We start from the raw sequence: 20,029 nt of genomic DNA, 5'->3' as shown, positions 1-20,029 counted from the left end.
TGGGACATAAAGTGATACTTGTGAGGAGTGTGCCTCTTAGCTCCAGTAGCTACAAGAGACTAAATGGGTGGCTTCTGTACGGAGGTGAGATGGGAGGGCAGAGAGGGTTAGGAGCTGGTTGGGTGGACGTGGGGAATCAGGGGTGGAAAGGAGGAGTGTGCTGACACAGTGTGGGGAGAGCAATTGGAGTCACATAGCGATGTATGTATAAATTTTTGTATGGTAAAAAACAAAAAATTATGGTACATACACACAATGGAATACTAAGCAATGATGAAGAACAATGATAACTCTACAAACATCTCATAACATGGATGAATGTGGAGGGCATTATGCTGAGTGAAATAAGTCAATTAAAAAGGACAAATATGGTATGAGACCACTGTTGTAGAAAAACAAGAAAAGGTTTACACACAGAAAAAAAACAATCTTTGATGGTTATGAGGGAGGGGAGAGGTGAGAAGAGGAAATCATTAACTAGATAGTAGACAAGTTAACTTTGGTGAAGGGAAAGACAATATACAATATAGGGGAAGGCAGCACAACTTGAATAAGGCAAAGTAATAGAAGCTTCCTAGATATATCCAAACACCTTGAGGGACCAAGTAACTGAGCTGAGGGCTGGGTACCATGGTCTCGGGGGACATCTCGGTCAGTTGGCATAACATAGCTCATAAAGAAAATGTTCTACATCCTACTTTGGTAAGTACCGTCTGGGGTCTTAAAAGCTTAGGAACGGCCATCTAAGATACATCTATTGGCCCCATCACATTCAGAGCAAAGGAGAACAAAGAAAATCAAAGACACAAGGAAAATATTAGTCCACAGGACTAGTGGAGCACATGAACCACAGCCTCCACCAGCCTGAGCCCAGAAGAACTAGATGGTGCCCTGCTACCACCATCAACCACTCTGGCAGGGATCACAATAGAGGGTTCCAGACAGAGAGGGAGAAAAGTGTAGAACAAAATTCAAAATCAAAAAAAGAAACCATAGTTACTGGTCTGACAGATACTGGAGGAACCCCCGAGACTATGGTGCCCAGATACTCTGCTAACTCAGAACTGAAGCCACTCCTGAAGTTCGCCTTAGACAGGCCTATAAAACAAACGATAACACAAGTGAGGAGCATGTTTCTTAGTTCAATCAAGTATGCAAGACTAAATGGGCAACGCCTGCCCAAAAGCAAAGACAAGAAGGCAGGAATGGACAGGAAAACTGGACGAATGGACACGGGAAACCTAGGGTGGAAAAGGAAAGGGGGAGAATGCTGACACAACACAGGGATTGCAACCAGTGTCACAAAACAATTTGTGTATACACTTTTTAATGAGAAACTAATTTGCATTGTAAACTCTCACCTAAAGCACAAAAAAATTTAAATTTAAAAAATGAAAAAAAATCTGATTCCATCTCACCCCGGCATTACTGGCACGAATCAAAAAAAAAAAAAAAAAAAAAAAATAACAAATGCTGGAGAGGCTGCAGGGAGATTGGAACTCTTATACACTGCTGGTGGGAATGCAAAATGGTACAACCATTTTGGAAAACAATATGGCACTTCCTTAGAAAGCTAGTAATAGAAATACCACATGATCCAGTAATCTCACTCCTAGGAATATATTCTAGAGAAATAAGAGCTGTCACACGAATAGACATATGCACACCCATGTTCATTGTAGCGTGGTTCACAATAGCAAAAAAAAAAATGGGAAAAACCTACATGCCCATCAACAGATGAATGGATAAAAAAACTATGGTACATACACACAATGGAGTACTATGCAACAATAAAGAACAATGATGAATCTCCGAAGCATCTCACAACATGGATGAATTTGGAGGGCATTATGCTGAGGGAAATAAGTCAATCACAAAAGGACAAATATTGTACGAGACCACTACTAGAAAAACTCATGAAAAGGGTTACACACAAAAAGAAACAATCTTTGATGGTTACACAGGAGGGGAGGGATGGGGATGGAAAAAACGCTAAATAGACAATAGATAAGTGGTAACTTTGGTGAAGGGTAAGACAGTACACAAAACTGAGGAAGCTAGCAGAACTTGTCTAAGGCAAGGTCATGGAAGCTCCACAGACACATCCAAACTCCCTGAGGGACCAAATGGCTAGGCTGAGGGCTGTGGGGGCCATGGTCCGGGGGAACATCTATCTCAATTGGCATAACATAGTTTATAAAGAAAATGTTCTACATTCTACTTTGGTGAGTAGTGTCTGGGGTCTTAAAAGCTTGTGAGCGGCCATCTAAGAAACTCTACTGGTCTCACCCCATTGGGAGCAAAGGAGAATGAAGAAAACAAAAGACTCAAGGGAAAGATTAGTCCAAAGGACTAATGAACCACAACTACCACAGCCTCCATCAGACTGAGTCCAGCACGGCTAGATGGTGCCCTGCTACCACCACTGACTGCTCTAACAGGGATCACAATGGAGGGTCCCAGACAGAGCTGGAGAAAAATGTAGAACAAAATTCTAACTGACAAAAAAAGACCAGATTTGCTGGCCTGACATAGACTGGAGAAACCCCAAGAGTATAGCCCCTGGACCCTCTTTTAGCTCAGTAATGAAGTCACTCCTGAGGTTCACCCTTCAGCCAAAGATTAGACAGGCCCATAAAACAAAATGAGACTAAAGGGGCACACCAGCCCAGGGATAAAGACTAGAAAGCAAGAGAGGACAGGAAAGCTGGTAATACGGAACCCAAGTTCAAGAAGGGAGAGTGTTGATATGTTGTGGGGTTGGTAAGCAATGTCACAAAACAATATGTGTACTAACTGTTTAATGAGAAGCTAGTTTGTTCTGTAAACCTTCATCTAAAGTACAATAAAAAAAAAGATACAAAGAATGAGCACAAATTAAATAGGAAAAGCAAGTAAATAAATTCTGTGCACAGAGAAGAGCAAGTGCAAGTGGCCTGTGACAGTAGAGATCATAATACGATTGAGGAATGAAAAGTGTGGTTGGAAACCAAGAGGTATTTCCAACTCTGATCTCTCCTCTGGGGTCCACACCCATATATCCACTGCCTATTTGGTATCTCTACCTCAAACTCAATGTGTACAAAGCCAACTGTGATGGTTAATGTTATGTGTCGACTTGGCTAGGCCATGATTCCCAGTATTGTGTAATTGTCCTCCATTTTTGTGGTATTGTATAATTATCCTCCATTTTATGTGTTGTAAATCCTAAACCTCTATATATTAGTGAGGCAGGATTGGTGTGGAGTGTATCTGGAGTCACACCCTGACTAACGGGCTTGACTCAAGTCACAGCCTTACTCAAGTCATAGCCTTACTCAAGTCATGCCCTTACTCAAGTCACTGTCTTACTGAAGTATCTAATGTAAGGGAAGTTTCCTTGAGGATGTGACCTAGGTCCAATTATATATGGACACTCTGGCAAAGCTATGTCTTGCTCTGGATCCTGCATCCAGCTCATCATCATCTGACCTCCAGTTCTTGGGACTTGAGCCTGTCATGTGATCTGCTGATTCTGGGATTCACCAACTTCTGTAGCCCTGTGAGCCAACAGCCTACCATCTGACCTGTCGATCGTGGGTACATCAGCCCCTGCAACCATGTGAGTCAGGAGAAGCCTCCAGTCTGATGCCTGAGCCACAAATTTGGGACTTGCTAGCCTCCACAGGCAAGTGAGCCATTTCCTTGAGAAAAATCTCTCTATATATATTTTTATATATATACTTCACAGGTTTTGCTTCTCTAGAGCTTAAGACACTAAGCTACTAACTTGCTTGCCAAACTTAACTCTCTCCCAATATCCCCTATTTTAGTGAATGATACTTCATCTGTCCAATTGGAAATGAGAAACTCAGGAGTCATTTTTGGCAATTCCCTCTTCTTCAATCCTTGACGAAATCCCACAGACTACCTCTGGTTACAAACAAGTCTCACCACAATCCAGATACAGCAGGTTTCCCACGTCCCCAGGCCTTCACTTTTGCTGGCCCTGCCTGCCTGGAAATGCCTCTCTGCCCTCACCTGCTTCTTTTCTTAGCAATATCCTACTCATATTTGAAGACTTAACCTAAATATATTGCTATTAAAGTCTTCTACTACCCCTAGGAAATAATGTCTCCCTCCTCAATGACATCAAACAAAAAAACAAACAAACCAGTTGTCTTCGAGTTGATTCCAACTCATGGCAACCCCATGTGTTGTAAAGCAGAACTGTACTCCACAGGGTTTTCATGGCTGTGACCTTTCAGAAGCAAATCACCAGGAATCTTCCAAGAGTCCTCTGGTGGGTTTGGACAGCCAAACTTTCAGTTAGCAGCCAAGTGCTTAACTATTTGTGCCACCCAGGGAATCCAGTGATATCAACACTTCATCATCCTTGGTGCAGGCTGGGTTCTCTGGGAAGCTGACTTCACAACAAATTAGTTTACAGGACAATTATTAGGAAGTGCTTTTGGCACCAATGCCAGTGGAAGGAGAAGAAGGAAGCAGGATTGGGCAGAGGGAGAATTGAGCTGAGATGCAGTGCCAACAGCCCCCAGCCAATCTCATGAAGTACTCTGAAGCTAGGATAGCCCTACAGAATTGTCCCAAGCTGGGGCAAGAAGGCCAAGATTTTATACTCCCGGGCTGATCAGTCATTGGGTGTGGGCATGACGTTGGCTAAGGCAATTTTCCTTAGTAGCTCCCCACAAATTTTGGCAGGGATGTCTTCTGGCAGCACTCCTAGAGTTGGGGAATAAGTCCTTCATTCCTGAAGGAGGATATGGGTGATGCATCACAGCTGCCACTACAAACTCCATGCTCAAATCAACTCACGATAGCAATACTCTGCGGTATTAAAGTTATTTTAAGGAAGGGTCCATTGTAGTCGCTATGTTTTGAGATTTTTTAAGACAGAAACCATGCTTTTAAAGCAAAGAGTTTGGACTTAATTTAAAAATTTAGTGAAGTAATCATTAATTAAATGGCCCAAAGGGACCGATTAACCAAAAACACAGGAACCTAATTGACAGAACAATCTCTACCATTCCACCAGTGTTTCTCAATCATTTTTTCATTATCACTTCCCCAAGGGGCCTTTTAGATTTTTTTTTCCTAACTACCCCTTCCGTAAAATTTTAATACCACAGATTTACTGTATATCTGTTTATGTACTATATTATAACTGTGCTTTATATATTAAATAAGTAAGATTTTCACCCTAAGAGCCAATAATATTTACCTGTATGAGGGAAATGTTGTTCCATTAAGAATGAATGATTTACAGTAATAAACTTAACTGTTAAAAGGATCAGATTACTTAAAAGTCGGCTAGGGGACCCATTCTCTTTTATTTAGTAAAGGCCACATGTGAAGCCACATTACTATCTGGGTCTGGTGTGTTGAGCATGAAATCAGAGCAAAGGGGATTAGATGACTTTAGAGGATAGCTCTCAAGCTAAAACAGTCCAGTATACTCTTCCCCACTGTAAGGTTATAGCAACCTAGCAATTGGGTAGTACAGGAGCCTCAATTATTTTGTCTAGCTTCTGTACAAACTATTACCTGTATCATTCAGTTTTTATCACTTAAATGTTATTATAAAATATTTTAGGTATACAAAAGGTAGAGATAATACAATGAGCACTGTTATACCCATAACCTAGTTTAAGAAATAAAACATTATAGATAACATTTGTAGCCCACTGTATACGTCTCCTAGTCTCATTTTTCTCCTGCTCTCCCTAGAAATAGTCACTAGCTCGAATTTAGTGTTCATTACTACCCCCATGCATGGTTTTACATTTTTACTACACGTGTATCTATAAACCTGGTTTTTCTGTTTGTTTTTTTACCTTTGTATGTCTGGTATCATAGTGTAAATATCCACTGATATGTTTATTGCCGCCTAGCACTCTACTTACAGGCTACAACTTTCACTTTTGTTATCGCCTTCACAGCCTTGCCTGCTCCCCTGGCCCCCATCTAGTGCCCCAATTAGGTACAACTGAAAAAATTCCTGTTTTTATTTCCATACAGGTTCTTAGCCTATCTTCTAACCTTTTAGAGAGACTTGGAAATATCCTGGCCCTTTCAGCAACATATTTAAAAACTATTTTTCTGCTGAGATATTTCTGCAGATGCTTCATTTCATTATTTAATAATTCTTACTAGATTTATTCTGAGTGTAACCTTTTCCTGATCATATCTACAAATTCTCAGGACATTATAGTTCCCTTCTTTACCGTTAAATCATCTTCCTAGGGTGCACACAACCCTGTAGCCCAGCAGGGAACTTATTTCCATTATTCTAACGGAAATAACAATGTCATTATAATACTTGGTCTTCTTGAGTCGCCCTTTGAAATCATCTGTTCAGCTCTTTTACTTCATCATTTCTTCTGTTGGCTTTAGCTACTCGATGTTCAACAGCAAGTTTCAGAGTCTCTTCCAACAACCATTTTGGTCTTTTCTTTCTTTCCTGTCTTTTTAATGACCTATTGCTTTCTTCATGTATGATGTCCTTGATGTCATTCCACAATCATCTGGTCTTTGTCATTAGTGTTCAATGCATCAAATCTATTCTTGAGATGGCCTCTAAATTCAGGTGGTATATATGCAAGGTCATACTTTGGCTCTTGTTTTAACTTGAACTTGCATATGAGCAATTGATGGTCTGTTCCGCAGTCGGCCCGTGGCCTTGTTCTGACTGATGATATTGAGCTTTTCCATCGTCTTTTCCCACAGATGTAGCCGCTTTGATTCCTGTGTATTCCATCTGGCAAGGTCCACGTATATAGTTACCATTTATGTTGGTGAAAAAAGGTATTTGCAATGAAGAAGTCGTTGGTCTTGCAAAATTCTATGATGTAATCTCTGGCATCGTTTCTATTACCAAGGCCATATTTTCCAACTACCACTCCTTCTCCTTTGTTTCCAACTTTCACATTCCAATCTCTAGTAATTATCAATGCATCTTGATTGCACGTTCGATCAATTTCAGACTGCAGAAGTTGGTAAAAAAAATCTTCAATTTCTTCATCTTTGGCCTTAGCAGTTGGTGTGTACGTTTGAATAATAGTTGGATTAACTGGTCTTCCTTGTAGGTGTATGGATATTATCCTATCACTGACAGCGTTGCACTTTAGGATAGATCTTGAAATGTTCTTTTTGACAATGAATGCAACTCCATTACTCTTCAAGTTGTTCCCAGCATAGCACACCATATGATTGTCCAATTCAAAATGGCCAATACCAGTCCATTTCAGCTCACTAATGCCTAGGATATCAATGTTTATGCATTCCATTTCATTTTTGACAACTTCCAGTTTCCCTAGATTCATACTTCAAACATCCACGTTCCAATTGTTAGTGGATGTTTGCAGCTGTTTCTTATCATTTTGAGTCATGCCACATCAGCAAATGAAGGTCCCGAAGGCTTGACTCCATCCACGTCATTAAGGTTGACTCTACTTTGAGGAGGCAGCTCTTCCCCAATCATCATTTGAGTGCCTTCCAACCTGAGGGACTCATCTTCCGGCACTATATCAAGCAATGTTCTGCTGCTATTCATGAGGTTTTCACTGGCTAAATCTTTTCAGAAGTAGACTGCCGAGTCCTTCCTCCTAGGCTGTCTTAGTCTGGAAGCTCAGCTGAAACCTGTCCGCCATGGGCTACCCTGCTGGTATTTGAATACCGGTGGCACAGCTTCCAGCATCACAGCAACACCCAAGCCCCCACAGTACAACAAACTGACAGACACATGGGAGTAAAGTATTACAATGACACATGCAAAGACCTGGAGATGCAAAACCAAAAGAGAAGAACATGCATTGAATTTCTCAAGCTGAAAGAACTGAAGAAAAAATTAAAGCCTCGAGTTGCAATAGCAAAGGATTCTATGGGGAAAATATTAAACAATGCAGGAAGCATCATAAGAAGATGGAAGGTATACACAGAGTCACTATACCAAAAAGAATTGGTCAACGTTCAGCCATTTCAGAAGATATCATATTAGGAACCAATGGTACTGAAGGAAGAAGTTCAAGCTGCACTGACAGCATTGACAAAAAAACAGGCTAGAGGAATTGATGGAATACTAATTGAGATGTTTCAACAAATAGATGCAACACTGGAAGTATTCACTCATCTATGCGAAGAAATTTGGAAAACATCTACTTGGCCAACTGACTGGAAGAGGTCTATATTTATGCCTATTCCCAAGAAAGGTGTTCCCACCAAATGTGGAAACTATTAAACAATATCATTAATATCACATGCAAGTAAAATTTTGCTGAAGAGCGTTCAAAAGTGGCTGCAGCAACATGTTGACAAAGAACTGCCAGAAATTCAAGCCAGATTCAGGATGTGGAACCAGGGATATCATTGATGATGATGTCAGATGGATCCTGGCTGAAAGCAGAGAATACAAGGATGATGTTTACCTGTGTTTTATTGACTATGCAAAGGCATTCGATGGTATGGATCATAACAAATTATGGATAACATTGCAAGGAATGGGAATTCCAGAACACTTAATTGTGCTCATCAGGAACCTGTATATAGATCAAGAGGCAGCTGTTTGAAAAGAACGAGGGGTTACGGCGTGGTTTAAAGTCAGGAAAGGCGTGCATCAGGGTAGTATCCTTTCACCATACTCATTCAAAGTGTATGCTGAGCAAAAAATCTGAGAAGCTAGACTATATGAAGAAGAACGGGTCATCAGGATTGGAGGAAGACTCATTAACAACCTGCCTTATGCTGATGACACACCCTTGCTTGCTTAAAGTGACGAGGACTTGAAGCACTTACTGATGAAGATCAAAGGCCACAGCCCTCAGAATGGATTACATCTCAACATAAAGAAAACAAAAATCGTCACAACTGGACCAATAAGCAACATCACGATAAATGGGGAAAAGACTGAAGTTGTCAAGAATTTCATTTTATGGTACAACCACTTTGGTAATTTGGCGCTAGCTTAAAAAGCTAGAAATAGAAGTACCATATGATCCAGCAATCCTGCTCCTTGGAATATATCCTAGAGAAATAAGAGCCATCACACAAATAGATATATGCACACCCATGTTCATTGCAGCACTGTTCACAACAGCAAAAAGTTGGAAACTAGGTGTCTATAAACAGACAGATGGATAAACAAATTATGGTATATCCACACAATGGAATACTATGCAACAATAAAGAACAACGATGAAGCCGTGAAACATTTTATAACGTGGAGGAATCTGGAGGGCTTTATGCTGAGTGAATTTAGTCAGTCACAGAAGGACAAATATTGTATAAGACCACTATTATAAGAACTCAAGAAAAAGTTTAAACACAGAAGAAAACATTCTTTGATGGTTACGAGGGTGGGGAGGGAGGGTAAGTTGTGTTCACTAAGTAGAAAGTAGACAAGAACTATGTTGGGTGAAGGGAAGGACAGCACACACTACAGGGGAAGTCAGCACAACTGGGCTAAACCAAAGCTAAGAAGTTTTCTGAATACAATCAAACATTTGGAGGGACAGAGTGGCAGGGGTGGGGGCCTGGGGGCCATGCTTTCAGGGGACATCCAGGTCAACTGGCATAACAAAGTTTATTAAGAAAATGTTCTGCATCCTACTTTGGTGAGTGGCGTCTGGGGTCTTAAAAGCTTGCAAGCAGCCATCTAAGATGCATCAATTGGTCCCAAACACCTGTAGTAAAGGAGAATGAGGAACACCAAAGACACAAGGAAAGTATTAGCCCAAGAGACAGAAAGGATCGCATAAACCAGAGACTTCATCAGCCTGAGACCAGAAGAACTAGATGGTGCCTGTCTACCACCAATGACCGCCCTGACAGGGAAGTCCCTGATAGAGCAGGAGAAAGGTAGGGTGCAGAACTCAAATTCTAGGAAGAAGACCAGACTTAATGGTCTGAATGAGACTGGAGGAACCCTGGAAAGCACGGCCCCCGGATTCTCTAACATCCAAGAACTAAAAGTTTCTGAGGCCAACTCTTCAGACAGGGATTGGACTGGACTGCGGGACAAAAAGTGATACTCATGAGGAGTGTGCCTCTTAGCTCAAGTAGATACAAGGGACTAAATGGGCAGATTCTGTCCAGAGGTGAGCTGGGAAGGCAGAGAGGGTTACGAGCTGGTTGAATGGACATGGGGGGTCAGTGGTGGGAAGGAGGAGTGTGCTGTCATAGTATGGGGAGAGCAATTAGGGTCACATATCAATGTACGTATAAATTTTTGTATGGGAGACTAACTTCAAATGTAAACTTCATTTAAATTACAATTAAAAAAAAAAAAAGAGCTACTTGAGTAGAAGTCAGCTTCCTGCACTAACACCAAGGATTGTATAGTATAATTGAAAAAGAAGAGTAACCAAGGGGGCAATCTGATGGCAGGGTAAGACTTAATCCTTTGAAGCACCCCTGTTCTCTTCTATAAAGGGAGAAGCTAAAAGTAGGTAACTTCTTCAGGTGCCTTAAAACTTTCAAATTAAGTGTTTAATTCACATATCACAGGATATGGCTCAGGCAATTACAGCACCAGTATTCTATCCTCAGGAAGTAATTACAGATATTCACAAAGATTTAGTTACAAGCATATTCAAGATGGAATTGCTTTTAATGGCAAAAAAAAAAAATCCTATAATCTAACTACCCAACAATAAAGTATTAGTTAAATCCCATTAGAGTCAGACAATGTACCCATTAAAAATGATACTGTAATATTGTGCAAACCTGTAAAATACCTCTTTTGTTAATATCAAAGAGATAGTGCTGAGAAACTTTGTTCTCTAAAATCATAGATTGACAAAAACTTTGAAATCCCATCAGTCAGAATGAAACTTCCCACCTCTGTCTGGAGGATCTGAGCCATGTGAGTCACTTAAAAAAAATTTTTTTTAATTGCTTTATTGAGGTTTAATGGACATATAATAAACTGCACATATTTAAAGTTTACAATTTTGTAAGTTTTGCATACATATATACCCATAAAGCCATTACCACAATCAAGATAGTGAACATATCCATCACTCCCAAATCTTCTCTTGCCCCTTGATAATACTTTCTCCTTGCCTCCCACCATCCCCAAGTAACCAGTGACCTGCTTTTTGTCACTATAGAGAAGTTTGTATTTTCTAGTTTTATGTAAATGGGATAATACAGTATGTACTCATTTTTGGTCTGGCTTATTTCACTCATCATAATTACGTTGAGCTGCATCTATGCTATTACATGTATTCATAGTTCATTCCTTTTACTTCCGAGTGGTGTTCCATCATGTGAATAGATCACAATTTATCCATTCCACATAGGTCATTCTGACTCCTAGAAAAAACAGTCTTTATTTCCAACCCAGGTGCAGAGCTTCAGGTAAAGGGTTTCAGACATAACATTTCACATTCATCTTACCTTTGTGATTTTCAAAGAATTGGGATTCTGAGTCTACTTCTCAGGCCAGGCTGATGTTAACCGCTTTACACAAACCCCTGCTTTGCTTTGAGTCTTTCGAAATTTTGCTTCATTTAAACTTTACCTAAACTCCATTCTGCTGCAAGTTAATAAAACTAACTTTGTGGGATTACAGGTGTGTCCCTGGTGGGCTTTATCAATTGACATGCATGTTCATGACTATGTTAAGTGCAAAACAGTAAATAGTGTGTGACCTGATTTTTGTTTTTAAAATACATGAAAAGATGTCTAGAAAGTTACATATGAAAAATGAGTATCTCTGGATGGTGATACAGTAAACATATTTTTTTGTTTTTGAGGTTAAAGGGCAGTCACGGAAAGAATAAAGGTGGTATTTTACTCAATCAATATTTGCTAGGTTACCTAAAGAACAGGCAAACCCCTCTACTATTATATATATGCTGTTGTGTGCAGTGGAGTTGATTTTTGACTCATAGCAACCTCATGTGACAGCATATAACTGGGTTTTCTAGGGTATAATCTTTACCGAAGGAGATCACTAGGTGTTTCTCCCACAGAGCCGCTGGGTGGGTTGAAGCCCCCAGTCTCTCCGTTAGCAGCCAAGTGATTAACCTTTGTGCTACCAGGGCTCCTCTGTAATAGCTTAATTAAAAAATCCACACTTTAGCCTAGAATGGTCAGCAGTATTTCCTAGGCAAAGCAGTGCACCCTTCACGTTTCTGGAACCAAAACATATTATGTAGGATTATAAATGTAATTTTACAAATATAAACGTAATTTGGAAACTTTTACAGTTAACGAGGATCCTGATGACATCTCTAAGTTTTTAGCCTTGTAATTTACAATGTCTTTAATTATAAGTCTATAAAGCTTTGCAGGAGCAGTAGTTTATTTTTATTATTTACAACACTCCCTTCCATTAATCACAAAATGCATTACAATATTGATACAAGGTAGGTCAAAATACTTAATACATAGTTGGCATTTGGTGGTTATTAATATCATCCCCATTCTATTATTTGAGAAAGCCGGCATTAACGCACTTGCTTACATGCTAATTTTCATTTAAAGATAAAATCTTGAGTTTCCTTAGAGCAAAATGGAACTTAAAAACCCATCTTGTCATTAAAACCTTGAAAAGGCAATTCATTTCCTTCTAAAGCTACCTCCCAGAGATAGTCTACACAGCATATAAAAATAAGATTTTTTGAAACTCTTTCTACGGTGTTGTGTAAAAGCTTAAAATAAAGCGCAATGAGGAAGCTACTTCTAAATGTAAATACAATCTAACGTGTTTCTCTTCTTTCTTATTAAAGCTACAAATTAGTAGGAAAAAAATAGTTCCGCCCACGGGCTTTCCAACTTTTTAATTCTGGGGAGTAACTGAGAGTGAATGAGCGAGACGAGACGAAAGCGTCCAAGTCAGGCTGGCAAACAGTAGGCACTCAATCTGTTAGCTGACCCCGAAGAGAAGGATCCAATCAGTGAATTAAACCCAGGCCCTAGGGGAAAAAAATGCATGGCCTCAGACTCAGCTGAGCTCACTCTGGAAGCATCTAGCCGACCGGTGACCCTAAGAAGAAAAAGCTGCTTCACCCACCCCCAGAAAAAAAAAAAAAAACCCTACACCTACTAGGACGACTTTGACCTAGACCTTGTGACTCGGTTCATTCTCTTTACCCTCTTCCATTCCTCCACCAGGCTTCCTCGAGAGCTCCTCCCCTGAACTCATTCAAAGCGCCACGTCTCCTAGACCCAGGCCCACCGCCTCCAATAAACCCCTCCCAGGCTCCAGTCCATCGAATGCCACCCAGCTTCCAGGCTCGGAACTTCCACCAGGCCCGAACCGGTGACTGCCGACACAACCTCCAAGCCACCGCCCCAACGGCTCCCGCCCCGCCGGCCCCACCCGCGCCCACGTGACCCAGCGCACCGTCCACCGACGCTCACGTGACCTGCGGCCCGCCCGGCCTCTCCGCGCGCGGCGTGAATCACTGCTGGAGCCGCCATTGTTCCGCCGAGGGAAGACTGCGGGGGTCCTAGCACTGGCGCCGAGACGCCGCTTAGCGGCCGCCACTGGAGAGGCTCCCTTCCACCTCCCTCTTCTCCTGGCGGCGGCGGAGTGAGGCTGACTAGGGGGAATCTGGGAGCCCTCTCCGCCCTCCCCGCGGCGGCAGCGGCCGATCCCCGGCTCCGGCGCGAGGGGCGGCCGCGATGCGCTCGGCCTGAGGCTGTCCGGTCCCGCCCTTCCTTGCTTCCCTTGACTGTTCCTCGGCGTCTCTGCGCCCCTCTGACTGGAGTCCCTCTGACGGCAGAGAAGTCCCTCTGACAGAGGAAAGATGGCTGCAAGGAGCTGGCAGGACGAGCTGGCCCAGCAGGCCGAGGAGGGTTCGGCCCGGCTACGGGAAATGCTCTCGGTCGGCCTAGGCTTTCTGCGCACTGAGCTGGGCCTCGACCTGGGGCTGGAGCCGAAGCGGTACCCGGGCTGGGTGATACTTGTGGGCACGGGCACGCTCGGGCTGTTGCTGCTGTTGCTGCTGGGCTGCGGCTGGGCCGCGGCTTGCGCTGGCGCCCGCAAAAAACGGAGGAGCCAGCCCCGTAAGCGGGAGGAGGCGGCGGCCGCGCCGGCCCCAGCCCCTGATGACCTAGCCGTGCTGAAGAATCTCAGAAGCGAGGAGCAGAAGAAGAAGAATCGGAAGAAATTGCCCGAGAAGCCGAAAGTGAGTAGGGCAGTAGGGGCGAGGGGGCCGGTGCAGCGGGCCTGCATGGAGATCCTCCAGCGTGAGGCTGAGCCCCAGCCGGGAGTGGAAAAGAGTGAGGTTCGTTGAGAGCGGAGACGCAGATCTCCCAAGGTGGAGGAGGTGATAAGTGGACATGTCACTTGGGGAATGGTAGAAACTCAGGAAGTATAGGACTAGTGGAGAAGACCAGTTTTGAGGAAGGAGTCAGAAGGTCTGGGGAATGTGTTCAGTGACAACGCCCAGAGGTTGACATTTTGAGGGAACTTTCACGGTCTGAGTAACAACACACCACACTGGGAAGTTGTGGAAAGACTGCGCCTGGGAAGACAGGTGCTGTCTCGAGTCACATTGAGACTAGCCAATGGAGGAAATACGGTGACCTAAAAATTCCGGGGCTTACAGAGGATTAAAGGTGCCCAGGTCTAGACGCAGTTCCATTTCAGTAGGGACTGTTAATGGCAAATGGTTGCCCACTCTTATTATGATGACTGTGGCCTATGGAGGCCAGAATCACCGGCAGTTGGTTGGTTACCTGATATACTTTAGAGTACATAGCCTTGTGAGCTACAGTTAAGGCAAGTTCATCGAAGTGGTCTGTAGTACACCCCGTAGTGTGGGAGGTTTTTGAAAAGGGTATGACAGCACAGTGGTGCAGGCAGCGGGTGCAGACGCCGATTTACTAGACCTCGTGTGGAAATGCAGAGAGCATCACATCCAGTTTTATCTTGCCTTCGTGTTGTAGTTATACATTGTTTATTGCCATCATCCCATAGTTGCCCCACTGTGCCCTTCATAGTGTTATTTCTTTTTTAAACACTCGCTTTATAGTTGAGCAAACTGAGGGTGTGAAGGGTGTGTGAAATTAGAAATAACTCCTAACATATTTTGAAATCCACTGAATTAAGCTTATCATCCTTTTAATACAATTCATCAAGCCAGTGCCGAGGCCCTACTATGTGAAGTGCACTCGGGTGTTTGGGGGCTAGTGCAAGGTATACATATAGAAGTCAGATTCAATTATGGCGGCTAGCGTAGGAGACAGAGTCATAAACAGTTCTAATATCACATAGATTGCTACAGAAGGATGAGCAGAGTGTTAATGAGGTTCAGAGAGAGGGAAACTAGTTCTGTTGGAGGGGATTTAGGAAAGTTATTGGAGGAAGTGGAGTTTCAGTTCAAACTAATGTAATGAAAGTATTGTTGGTAAGAGTGCAAAGAACAAAGCTGTGTTAGAGATGAGACAGCTCACAGTTAATGTGTTACTAAGCCTAGATAAGCATTCACATTTTGCTTGCTGATTAAAAGGATGCAGTATATGTACAAAATTTAGAAAAGAGCACAGCTTTTTCAAGGAGAGTACTACCTTAAGTTAGGAGAAGTTATTAGGAGTACTAAACCCAAACCAAACCCACTGCCATCAGTTCTGACTTATAGCTTATAGGGACCGTATGGGAAAGGGTAGAACTGCCCTATAGGGTTTCCAAGGCTGTAAATCTTTACAGAAGCAGACTGCCACATCTTTCTCCCGTGGAGCAGCTGGTGGGTTCAAACTGTGACCTTTTGGCTATCAGCTGAGCGCTTTAACCACTGCACCACCAGGGCTCTTTTAGGAGTACAGGTATAGATAATTAATTAAATTTGTATAGAGCATCAAGAGGATTACCAGAAAGTAATATTATGGTAGAAATAGAGAACTTGGCTCCAACGTAGGGAAAGAAGGTGATTTTGAAAAAAACCACATTCGTGAAGCCTAAGCCCGGAGTATGGATGAACCAGGTTGTGAAATTTTCAGTGCCTTCTTTGGGACGTCTAGAATTTCAGACAGACTTGAGTAGCAGGTGCTCTCAAGAGCCCGTCTGAAGTGCATCATAACACTCAGATGACTCATCTAAAGAAGGAACACAGACTCCTTAAACGCTTGTACTGTGAAGAGTGCTCATTAGACTTAGCATCTATCATTCCACCCTTTTCGTTTGAGTTAAAGGGGGAGAGGTTGTAACTGAATAACCTAGTATTAGCTTTGATGAGTGGAGAATGAGAAGACTGGATGGATGAATGTTAATTGGGTGAAAAAGTATTTTTGCCAACTGAGTGATGAAGACGTATGGGAGTTTAGATCCATCAACATTTACCAAATTGTGGCTTTCACACTGTTTTTATTGCAACCCACAGTAAAAAATATATTTTGCCTTACAATACCCCCCCCCACATGCATAATATTGTTTTGTTTTTCTTTAATGGTACTAGTGACCCACTAAATTGGTTTCACATTTAACTGAGGCGCAGCCCATAGTTAGAAAAACACTGTTTTATAAGGCTAAGAAGTATAAGTTGTCGTTTATTTAGTGCTCGCTATATGCCTTGCACTGTGCTAAGTATTTACTTGGATAAAAGCAGATAGTGTTTGCAAATTGAAGGCAGTAAAAAGCAATACAATATTCATATGTCTCACTGTGAAGGGGATACAAGAGTAAAAGCCCCGTTTCTCCCCACGGAGCTTTTTTTCCAGTTGTGGAAAAAAATACTCTAAAAATTAACAGTACAACCCCTGTGTGGACTGAGGTGGGCATGGAAGGCCTTATCCCAAAAGTTGGCTTTGAAAATGGATAGGACATTGAGAGAGGCTGACCAAATGGCAGGGGAAGAAGCTTTGTCCGCCTGACAGGAATGGGGAACTCTAAACTTGAGTAAGGCATTTAACCTTGCTCTATGTAGCTTATCTTATTTATAAATTGAAGTTGTTAAAACAACTGCAGAATTCCTCAAAGTGTTATCCCTGACTACTTGCAAAAGAGTCACTTTGTGTGTTAAAATTTGTAGCTTCCTGAGCCTCAGAATCTTAAATGCATTCATAATCCCTAAAGATTGGTCAAGGGAGTCTTCGTTTTTAACAAGCTCTCATAATAAATCTTTGCTTATTGTGAAAATTACTCACTGTATAGGGCCATAAGATCCTTAGTGAGAGAGATCTCCAAGTGGAGTCATTTAATCTTACAGTCCATCTCTTCATTTCTACATCATTCTGATGTACATTTTAGGATATACTTATTCTGATTCAAATGGCTTCAGTAATGTAAACTACAACTTTTTTGAAAGGACATTCCAAGTTCTTTTAGGATATTTTGCTTTAGTATAATTTTATTTTCATACTTTTATTCTGTTATTTTTAGTATTCTTAAATTTCAACTTCAATTTTCAAAATTTGTTCCTAGTAACTTGTCTTTATTTGTAGAGTAGTTGGTATTTAGCTTTTTAAAATTTGTATATTTGAATTCTTTTATTTTTATTTATTGTGCTTTAGGTGCAAGTTTTCAGAGCAAATTAGTTTCTCATTAAACTACACAAATTGTTTGTGTGAAATTCTTATGTCCATTTGGTTTTAGCCCTTAATAAAATCATGGCATAGGTCTTTTAGGGTTATGAATTATAGTTATTCCCTTACTTAAAAATGGAGGCCAGGGTACACTTTTCATTAGGCTTAGTTCATGTTATTTTTGGAAATCATTATTATCCAATAAATATTTTCCACGACGCCTAGTTCGGGATAGGTATTTAATAGGCACTCAGCAGATATTGTTTCACTTAGCTTTTAGTGGTTCAGAATGTTCACCTTCCATCTGGTGGACCCAGGTTCGATGCCCGGCCAGAGTACCTCAGGCACAGCCACCAACTTGCCTGTCATCAGAGGCTTGTGTGATGCTGAACTTCCATACTAAAATAGACTAGGAAGAAAGGCCTGGCAATCTTCTGAAAATCAGTCAGTGATAACCCTATGGATCACAGCGATTCATATCAGTTGTGCATGGAGTTTCCATGAGTTGGGGGCCAACTTAACTGCAGCTAACAACAACATCTCAGATAAGTAATCTTACTGATTGATGGTTTGAATTTTAACTGGAAGCACATAACTAGGGTCAGCTTCAAAACAATTTATTTTAGTGAACAAGTTATTTGTATATTAATATAGGAATTTTCATACAGATTTGCCATAGTATAACTTAATTCCATATCTGTAAATTCCATGAAGAAAAGAGTAGTGTCTCGTTTGCTACTGTATAACCTTGCATAGTGCTTGACACTCAATTATTGAATGAATAATATAGTAAAAGTATTTATACAACTTATATGCATATTTCTCATACCTGGTAAACAGCCATATGATCTATCTTTTTATTTTTACGGTGGCGTTATGATGGCTGTAGCATTCCTCATCTGGCTGTAATTTTTTTTCTTTTTTTAAATTTTTTTTGAATTGTACTTTAGATGAAGGTTTACAGAACAAATAGTTTCTCATTAAACAGTCAGTACACATATTGTTTTATGACATTGTTAACAACCCCACGACATGTCAACACTCTCCCTTCTCGACCTTGGAGGACCTTTTTTTTGGTGAAAATATACATAGCCAAAGTTACACCATTTCTAAAGTTTCTACACGTACAATTCAGTGACATCGATTACATTCTTCCATTTGTGCTGCTGTTCGCACTATCCTTTTCCAAATTATTGCATCACCGTTATCTTCAACTCATTGCCCTCTAGGCTTCCCATCAAACCTTTTGAGTTGCTGTTGTCAATTTGATCTCACATAGATAATTCTTTTTTTTCTTTTGTACCTTAGATGAAGGTTTGCAGAACAAATAGCTTCTCATTAAACAGTAGACATATTGCCCTATGACAATGGTTAACAACCCCACGACATGTCAACACTGTCCCTTCTCAACCTTGGGTTCCCTATCACTAGCTTTCCTGTCCCCTCCTGCCTTCTAGTCCTTGTTCCTGGACTGCTGTGCCTTGTTAGTCCTGTTTTGTTTTATTAGGATGTCCAGTCCCCAGCTGAACGGTGAACTTCAGGAGTGACTTCACCACTGAGCTAAAAGGGTGTCCAAGGGCCATACTCTTGGGGTTTCTCCAGTCTGTCAGGCAGTAAATCTGGTCTTTTTTTGTGTGTGAGTTAGAATTTTGTTGTACATCCTTTTCCAGCTGTGTCCAGGACCCTCTATTGTGATCTTGGTCAGAGCAGTGAGTGGTGGTAGCTGGGCACTGTCCAGCTGTACTGGACTCAGTCTGGTGGAGGCCATGTTAGCTGTGGGCCATTAGTCCTTTGGACTAACCTTTTCTTTGTGTCCTGTTGTCTTCATTCTCCCTTGCTCCCGAAGGGGTGAGACCAGTGGAGTATCTTAGATGGCTGCTCACAGGCTTTTAAGATCTCAGACGCTACTCACCAAGATAGAATGTAGAACGTTGTCTCCATAAACTGTGTTATGCCAATTGAGCTAGATGTTCCCCAAGACCTTGGTCCCCACCGCCCAGCAATTCAGTCCCTCGGGGAGTTTGGAAGTGTCTGTGGAGCTTCCATGACCTTTCCTTGTACAAGTTGTGCTGGCTTCCCCAGTATTGTGTACTGTCTTACCCTTCACCAAACTTACCACTTATCTATTGTCTATTTAGTCCCCGCTCCACGCCTCCCATCCCTAGTAACCAACAAAGATTGTTTCTTTTTTGTGTTTTAAGCTTTTACATGAGTTTTTACAGTAGCGGTCTCATACAATATTTGTCCTTTTGTGATTGACTTATTTCACTCAGCATAACGTCCTCCAGTTTCATCCATGTTATGAGATGCTTCACAGATTCATCATTGTTCTTTATGTTTGCATAATACTCCATGGTGTGTATGTACCATAGTTTGTTTATCCATTCATCTGTTGAGCATCAAGGTTGTTTCCATCTTTTTGCTATTGTGAACAATGCTGCAGTGAATATGGGTGTGCATATGTCTATTCGTGTGACGGCTCTTATTTCTCTAGGATATATTTGAAGAAGTGGGATTGCATTTTGTAGTGCTTTTTTTTTTTTTTTTTGTGGTGCTGATG

At 41.6% G+C, this 20,029-nt stretch overlaps 1 protein-coding gene across 5 annotated transcripts in view; it reads left to right on the top strand.

The window, feature by feature from the left end:
- The first annotated feature begins 13,419 nt into the window (after positions 1 to 13,419).
- MTDH (metadherin) overlaps positions 13,420 to 20,029 on the top strand; it is a 62,816-nt gene continuing 56,206 nt past the window's right edge. For 3 of the 5 annotated variants that reach the window (XM_023726053.1, XM_023726052.1, XM_023726051.1), the window contains exon 1: positions 13,420 to 14,135. In XM_023726053.1, the coding sequence (XP_023581821.1) occupies positions 13,755 to 14,135 (381 nt within the window). In that variant the 5' untranslated portion in view covers positions 13,420 to 13,754. The remainder of the gene's footprint in view (positions 14,136 to 20,029) is intronic. The other 2 variants (XM_004370751.3, XM_023726054.1) reach the window with 2 other exon arrangements.

Source organism: Trichechus manatus, unplaced genomic scaffold (genome assembly GCF_000243295.1).
Source record: "Trichechus manatus latirostris isolate Lorelei unplaced genomic scaffold, TriManLat1.0 scaffold00009, whole genome shotgun sequence".
In the NCBI taxonomy this organism is placed as follows: Eukaryota; Metazoa; Chordata; class Mammalia; order Sirenia; family Trichechidae; genus Trichechus; species Trichechus manatus.
This window is presented reverse-complemented; position numbering and strand designations above follow the sequence as displayed.